General features: G+C 44.9%; 1 protein-coding gene across 3 annotated transcripts in view; it reads left to right on the plus strand.

The window, feature by feature from the left end:
- Nucleotides 1-7,898, plus strand: part of LOC139381386 (rho GTPase-activating protein 17-like) — a 50,083-nt gene extending 42,185 nt beyond the window's left edge. For 2 of the 3 annotated variants that reach the window (XM_071124870.1, XM_071124872.1), the window contains 4 exons: nt 83-233; nt 1,796-1,968; nt 2,496-3,017; nt 6,206-7,898. In XM_071124870.1, coding sequence (XP_070980971.1) covers nt 83-233; nt 1,796-1,968; nt 2,496-3,017; nt 6,206-6,357 — 998 coding nt within the window. In that variant the 3' untranslated portion in view covers nt 6,358-7,898. Of the gene's footprint in view, nt 1-82; nt 234-709; nt 962-1,795; nt 1,969-2,495; nt 3,018-6,205 lie in introns of all 3 variants that reach the window. The other variant, XM_071124869.1, reaches the window with a different exon arrangement.
- The last annotated feature ends 281 nt before the right edge of the window (nt 7,899-8,179 follow it).

Below are 8,179 nucleotides of genomic sequence, written 5' to 3' on the forward strand. Positions count from 1 at the left end.
TACTGAAAAAAATGGATCTGTTGTTTTTTTTTTAAATGGCCCCTAAAGGAATTCTACTTGCCTATTGTCCCCATGTGCGCAGATGTGGAGTTTAATGTATCAGGGATGTTTGCCATGCCCACCCCGCCTTCCAACCACATCAACCACTCTATGGAGTACGACTGTTCCACCATCGAGAGGAAGAGGCCTGGTAGCATGGTGGGGCCAGAGAACGATACCCTTCGCAAGGACAGGTAACCACTAACCACAGCACCCCATCACTAGTAGCTCATTCCCTCTACTTAGGACTGCCGTGGGGTGAAAGGTCAAAGACTGGTCCTGTACCTGCCAGTGCTCTGAGCTGAGGATATCATGCTACTTAAATCAAAAGGATTTTCACTTTTAGAACTCAATAATAATTCATTTACACTTTGAATGTTTGGTTTGATTGGTAGCTCTGCTGATTATCACTACTTACATGAGGGGCTTTTTGAAGCTTATTTCTGGATGTTTAGTACTATAGGCGTCTTTGTAACTTTAGACAACAAATCTACTTAACATCCCTTTTTCTCCGTTTGGTGTGGACTACCTCTCACTCTTGTTCTCTCTCTCTCTCTCATTTTCACTCGCTCTCTCTCTACCTACTCTGGGACTTGGTGATTCTGTCCTGTGGGTGTCTTTCTCAACATGGCTCTGCCATCTGCCTCTCTGTCCTCTCCGTCCTCTCTAGTTCTGCTAATAAACTGTCGGACCATAACACCATCCCCCGTAGAGGCAGCAACACGTTAGGTAGAAAGCAGCATGTTTCACCCGCCTTCCTGCCCCCCTTACCCCCTGTGGAGTCCCCAGGGCCTGGGCAGGTCACGGGGTGTGTGGCCGAGCTCCAGGCCCCGCCGGAGGGCTGCCAGCCTAGCCTGGCACTGGGTATGGCTGCCCTGGTGGCAGCGCAGCAGCTTCTAGCTACTACCACGGAGGGTCTCAGGTAAGGGCGTGGGTGTGTAGTGCACTGTGGAGCACAGACACGCATGCCACTCCACTGCATGATAAGAAAACACACTTTTGACTGCAATCTTTGATGATGATCTGTTGTTAAGGCGTGTGTACGCTGTTTATGGTGATGTCACTGCTCTTATGTTCATTCTAATACAGAAAATCTATTTCAAACATAATTTATTTGAGTGGAAAATGACTGGTATGGGTACCAGTCTGTTTAGCTAACGTTCCACTTTTTGTAATCTGTCATATGCCAAAGTTTTAGCATGACAGGAGTGGAATACTAGCTAAACAGACTGGTACCCATACTAGAAAATCTCACTCACGCCTTTCTGTCTCAACTTCTCCTCTCACTGTCTAACTGCATTTTCCTCAAACTACTAACAAATAATCATTATAATAACACTGTGGGTACATCTCAGTTCAGACCACTGGCTCTGTACAACAATGGCTGCTGTGAGCCAGCCATCCTCAGAGGTCCCTCACGCCTCTGCTCTCACACTAGAACACATGAATCAGCAGAAAACTGTTGTACAAAGCTCTGTCCTCGGAAATGTTGTTTGGCCATTACTTCTGTCCTCTCATTGAGCTTATGTAACTTTTTGAAGGATGTTTTTGAATCAATTTATGAAAGGATTCTATTCAATGTCAGTTCCAGACTGTTCTATTGGTTAGAATATAGAAGGTAAACCAAAGAAACAGCCAAGTGTAGTTAAAGAGAAAAAGCTCACTCAACATTTTTTACATTTCATGGTGGATATCTTCAGAGCTCTACACTAATATCTGGGTGCTGTACTTACAATGGTGACCTCTGTCTGTTAAGCAACCCAAAGCGTGACCCCACCTCCACCCAGACCCTCCATCAAAGGAACGGTTCAGGAGGGGGCAACCCGGGCACAGCCAGCCCAGCAGGAGGAGGTGGAGCAGGGGGACAGCTGGGAGTGGTAGGCCCTGGGGCCGGATCCATGGGGCCCAGTCCACACATGATGCGCAGAGGTTACTCACTCCTTAAAGCAATTCAGCTCACCTTTATTACGTTGTTAGACATTTATTTGTAGCTATATGCATATGGTATCATAAGGAAATTTGAATAAAGAACCTATTCTGTGCTTTTTCATTAATAAGTCTTATTACAAGGTAATTTGCACTAGTAGTTATATTGTTACATTTCGACAGATTTAAAAGCATGCTACACTGGATGCCTCACCTTTGCAGAGTGTGAGATGCACCTAAACATTTTAATGAAACCTGGGTGTAAGCAACGCGGTTCCGGGAGAGGCCCGCTCTGGTTCTATTTTTTAAGAATTTAACACGTGCCTCATGCCCGAGAACACTACATAAAGTGTCTTGGGCTCTGCTCAGGCCGGCTATAGTTACGGGTCCAGTGTAGCAGCTAGAAACCCACCGTTTTTGTGACGCCCCAGTGTAGCTCCCCTGTTAGACATAGACATGCAATTTCAGGTAGCCTCAAATATATGTAGACACAAGATAATTTATGAAGTCAACCTCTCTCTACTATCCAGGTACAAAGAAGCCAGCCCCTGCCCCTCCCAAGCTGCCCAACCCCCCTTCAGGCCAGCCCAGTAACCTCACCAACCACAACCCCTCCTCGGGCCAGTCCCTCAGCCCCTCCCCCAGACCCCTCTCTTCCTCAAGCCACTCCCCTACCTCCCCCACCCTGCCCACATCCCAGCCCTCCACCACCCCCCGCCGCCACTCCAACAACCAGCCCTCCATCCAGGTCCCCAACCACCCACCCCCACAGCCCCCCACACCCTCACAGGTCAGCCCCCCGTCCCAACCCAGGGCCCTCGGCCATCCCACAGGAGACAACCCGGGGGCGGAATATTCTCCAACAGACACCCCCACCCCGCCTGATACACCTCCACCCTCCACCGTCCCCCATCCTGCCTCCACCTTGCCCTTCCCCCGACCACGCCCCGTCCCCAAACCCAGAAACAGGCCCAACATTCCTCCGCCCCCTCAGCCCCCCACACAGGGAAATGATACCAACGGGATCTGCAGCACAGCCTACAAAATCATGGGTGAGTCCGGTCAAGTGATGCTTTATTTTCCCATGAAAGGAGATTCATTTGGTTGTTGGTAACATGCCACAGAAGGATATTAACAACAAATTCTAAAAACCGACACAGAACTGACACTATATATACAAAGTATGTGGACACCCCTTCAAATTAGTGGATTCGGCTATTTCAACCACAGGTGTGTAAAATTGAGCTCACAACCATGCAATCTCCATTGACAAACATTGGCAGTAGAATGGCCTGCTCTGAAGAGCTCAGTGACTTTCAACGTGGCACCGTCATAGGATGCCACCTTTCCAACAAGTCAAAGTTCTGCCGTGCTAGAGCTGCCCCGGACAACTGTAACTGCTGTTATTGTGAAGTGGAAACGTCTAGGACCAACAACGGCTCAGCCGAAAAGTGGTAGGCCACACAAGCTCACAGAAGGGGACCGTAGCGCTTAAAAATCATCTGTCCTCAGTTGCAACACTCACTAAGAAGTTCCAAACTGCCTCCGGAAGCAACGTCAGCACAGTAACTTAGTTGGAAGCTTCATGAAATGGTTTTCCATGGCCGAGCAGTCGTAAGCCTAAGTTCACCATGCGCAATGCTAAACGTCGGCTGGAGTGGTGTAAAGTTTGCCGCCTTTGGACTCTGAAGCAGTGGAAGCGCGTTCTCTGGAGTGATGAATCACGCTTCACCATCTGGTAGTCTGACGGACGACTCTGGGTTTGGCGGTTGCCAGGAGACCGCTACCTGCCCCAATGCATAGCACCAACTGTAAAGTTTGGTGGAGGAGGAATAATGGTCTGGGGCTGTTTTTCATGGTTTGGGCTAGGCTCTTTAGTTCCAGTGAAGGGAAATGTTAACGCTACAGCATACAATGATATTCTAGATGATTCTGTGCTTCCAACTTTGTGGCAACAGTTTGGGGAAGGCCCTTTCCTGTTTCATCATGACAATGCCCCTGTGCACAAATCGAGGTCCTTACAGAAATGGTTTGTGGAAGAACTTGACTGGCCTGCACAGAGCCCTGCCCTCAACCACTTCAAATACCTTTGGGATGAATTGGAAGGCAGACTGCGAGCCAGACCTAATCTCCCAACATCAGTGCCGACCTCACTAATGCTATTGTGGCTGAATGGAAGTAAGTCCCCGCAGCAATGTTCCAACATCTAGTGGAAATCCTTCCCAGAAGAGTGGAGGCTGTTATAGCAGCAAAGGGGGGACCAACTCCATATTAATGACCATGATTTTGGAATGAGATGTTCGACGAGCAGGTGTTTATGTACTTTTGGTCATATCACAACAATCCCTTCTTTCAGTTTATAGTATTGGTTCAGTACTTCCTTTTCACTTGTGTATTTTACTCCAGTGTTGCCAGTACATTGACAATGTTTTATCTAAAAGTCCTGTGTCCACAGGTTAAGGAGCATTTATGAAAGAGGTTTGTCAGGACTTGTATTTTGCAGCTGCTGCACGCCATCTGTTTCTGCATTACTCCATTACCACAACATACTTTTAGAAACCTACCACTTGTGCCTGCTTTTCTAATAGATGTTTTATCATCGATCCCATTGGCCATGAACCATCATGACATTCAACCTTCATTATTAAATCATTTAAATGTCAGTAACATTTTGATGTGGGGTTTTCAAAGGACATCTCTAATGGTTTGTCTCTAAATGATGAGAGGATACCAGAAACTGAAAACCGATTTGATTCATGGAATTGGCAGAATATTACCTTCTTTTTATTTTTATTTGATTGATTCTGTCAGTATGTCTTTTGCAAACCCTTCAATTGCATTTGTTCTCCCTCTGGAAATGTTTTTCAATGAATATAAGTCATTGTCATCTTGATTAGAAGACTGAAGTTGAAGCTGTACTATTGTACATAAATAAACATCAACATCAGAATATCATTGTAGCATGATCAGACTATTTAGGGTGGAAGTTCTATGGCCTAGAGCTGGGCCATTTGGACAAAAATACATATCGCCATAAATTGCCTGAATTGATGCGATAGCGATAAATAGAAGGATACTTTTATAACTATTGTGCACCACCTTTTGTGTATTATGCTTTTTAACTACTAATACTAGTTTGATGGTTGTAACCATCAATTGGCCCATTAACAGTCACCCAGATAAGCAAACTTATTTCATTTCAAACCGAATTTCTCTTTTATAGGCAACTTATCGCAATGAATGATATCAGTAAAACAAATGCCTGTGAAAACTGATCGGTATTGTCGATTTAGTTTTCAGTTTATCTTCCCAGCGCTACTATAACCTGTCTTGTCTTGGTGTTTTAGTGTGGCAACCCGACCGCATCAGGTTTTAGTGTTCCGGTATGCATGGGACAGGATTGTGTTTAGAAGTTGCATGCCTTGGATGCATTTGAAGCATGAGGCTCTCTTCAACTCAACAGTTCTGAGCAGAATAGTGATGACAGCAGCAATGTGGTTTTCAATAGAGAAATGTCTGCTTTATATTGCTTTATGATGGAATGTGGATAGCATTCACGTGACTCTGTTTCAAAAGAAATCTGTGGTTCGGCATCCTCTCTGATATGCTGCCACTTAACTCTACTTGATGATTCACTGCTATTTTCCGATCTTAAAGCCAGTGGAAAATGGTAAACAATGGTAGTAGATTTCAGAGGTTGACGTCACTGTTTGGATGTCAGGTCCTTCAGATTTTTTTTTTCTGTAACTAGGCAAGTCAGTTAACACATTTTTATTTTCAATGACGACGAGTGGGTTAACTGCCTGTTCAGGGGCAGAACGACTGATTTGTACCTTGTCAGCTTGGGGATTTGAACTTGGAACCTTTCGGTTACTAGTCCAACGCTCTAACCACTAGGCTACCTGCCTAGATTGAGGATGTGACAGTCTGTACTGGAGGTTGAATTAGCATTTTGCTTGTCTCTCTTTATGCACGTCAACCATGCTTGCCAAAACGTACTAACATTGAACACATATTTTCAAGTGACTTTTTGATGATTTTAATATCAGCTATTTAGTTTTCCCCTTCAGGAATTTCTATTCATTGACTTCTTAGTACTTTGACCTTGTTAATCCACAATATTTAACTGAAGTCAGATTCAGTGTCTGATTTTCTACAATCACTCAACTACTACAGCTTGAAAGACTTAACTCCTCAGTCAGCTGGAGAAGTAACATTTCACTCTCTCTGTCCTGTCCAGACCCAGCACTGTCTCTCAAAGGGTTGACCCGAGCCTTCGTCCCTGAGTTTGCTGTGGACCAGCAGCCAGTGACCGCCCCCTCCATGGCCCCCATGGCATCCGTATCTCAGCCCAAAGACTCAGACCTGGACACAGAGAGTACCATCCTATAATGAAGAGGACTGGGCTTGGCTCTCTCTCCCCTCCATCTCCTCTCCAGGTGTGGGTAGAAGTTGACCCTAACCACAGGTCCAGGGTCAGATAGTAGTTTCATCCCCTACTGGATAACTATACGACTAGGTATAGGGAGATTTGGTCCTAGATCTGTGGTTAGTGGTAACTTCTACCGCAGGCTCCCCTCAGCCCTCAGATCACCACACCTCTGCTGCTCTCTGCCAACTCCACCTCTGTGTCCACCACACTAACTTACCCACCATCATTACCACCTTGGTCCGCTCCACCTCAGCCTTGTTACAGCTACTACTATATACAATCAACACAACCACCTTAGGGGGACTACAGAACAGCCTTGATTAAAACGGTATGTTTTTTGCATGGGATGTTGCACCTGAAGGGACTGGTAGTAGTAGTAGTAGTAGTAGTAGTAAGTGGGTTGTTAACAGTGGACTGACTGACTTTGACATTGGTGTGAGGTGTTTTGTTGTTGATTATGATGATGGCCTTAGAACTGAAGAATACTATTTGTAAATGTAAAGCACAGGAAATGTGGCTAAAAGTAGAACCCCCCCCCCCAAAAAAAAGAACTGTTGCTGAAAGTGTAGCTTGTGACTGCAGGTTTCCAGTCGTCTCAAACACTTTGACCTTTTTATCCCTGTTTTGTATGAAACCTATCCTTTGCTCTTTGTATTTATTTCCAAAAACGCATTCCCTGTGGCTTAAGTTAAAAATCATGCAGTTTTCTGAATTGTGCCTTACTGGTTCCATAACTTGTTGTAGCAGTGTTAGGTCAATAAACTGTGTATATGCTGAGCCTCTTGGATTGTAGGGGCCTTCCTAACCTTCTGTGTTTACTCTGATGTTTTGGGGGCATTAAAGTGACAGTTCCACTATAGGTGAATGTTGGAAAGGACGGTTTTAAGCGCTTCTACTATAGCTACTTTGTCATCTGTCTGGTGAATCACTTCAACAGTTGATATTGAACCAAGTCTAAACCCCACAAACGCTTGCTTTCCAGTGAACAGGTTTCTATATGGAAGCTCATTCTGCGATCCTTCCCATGGAGCTGGGTTTTACACACAAACTGATGTAACAACCTAGTAGTGAGGTGGTGTTGGATTCACTAGACTTTTTTTCGGTGTTGCTTTTCCTTTAATATAATGCAGGGTTGTGCTCCTAGAGAACCTGAATGGCACCAACTAAAGGGCACATTTCTGGACGCTTCAGTTGCCCTGAACACATGTTCAGTAATTGTACTGCTTTTCAGAGACGATCATCATCCATATAGTCTTACTGAGATCCCCCCCCCCCTTCTCTCTTTCTCCTTTAACTTGCTGCCTTATCCGTCTGCAGAAAGAGCACCTTGGTTGGAGGCTCTGAAAGACTAACAAGCCTTTTAACTACAAATGTTAAAGCTGCATTTTAAGCTCAGTTTTGTATGCAGACTGTTGAGCTTAAACAAGAAATACATCAAATGGCAAATGAATGCTTGGTTATACTCCCTGTCTGAATAAAATATATGAACAACAAGTTGAAATGGTTGTTAGTCATGGCTTGATCACACACACATACTCATACATGCAGATACACAGTAAGAAAATGCTTTATTTAGTGTTACTGATGGGAGGACGATTGTCTAGTAGTCATTTCTTCATTCTCCTGCTACCAGTAAAGTCTGCGGTGTGTCGGCCACACGATTTCTAAAATAATATAACATTTATTTTGATGATTTTGATTCCAGACAGGTCTACATTCAATCATGATCGCGGAAGCGCTGCGCTAGTGTGATTTACATTTAAAGGCAATGTTCCTGCATTT

This window comes from Oncorhynchus clarkii, chromosome 23, assembly GCF_045791955.1.
Source record: "Oncorhynchus clarkii lewisi isolate Uvic-CL-2024 chromosome 23, UVic_Ocla_1.0, whole genome shotgun sequence".
NCBI lineage: Eukaryota > Metazoa > Chordata > Actinopteri > Salmoniformes > Salmonidae > Oncorhynchus > Oncorhynchus clarkii.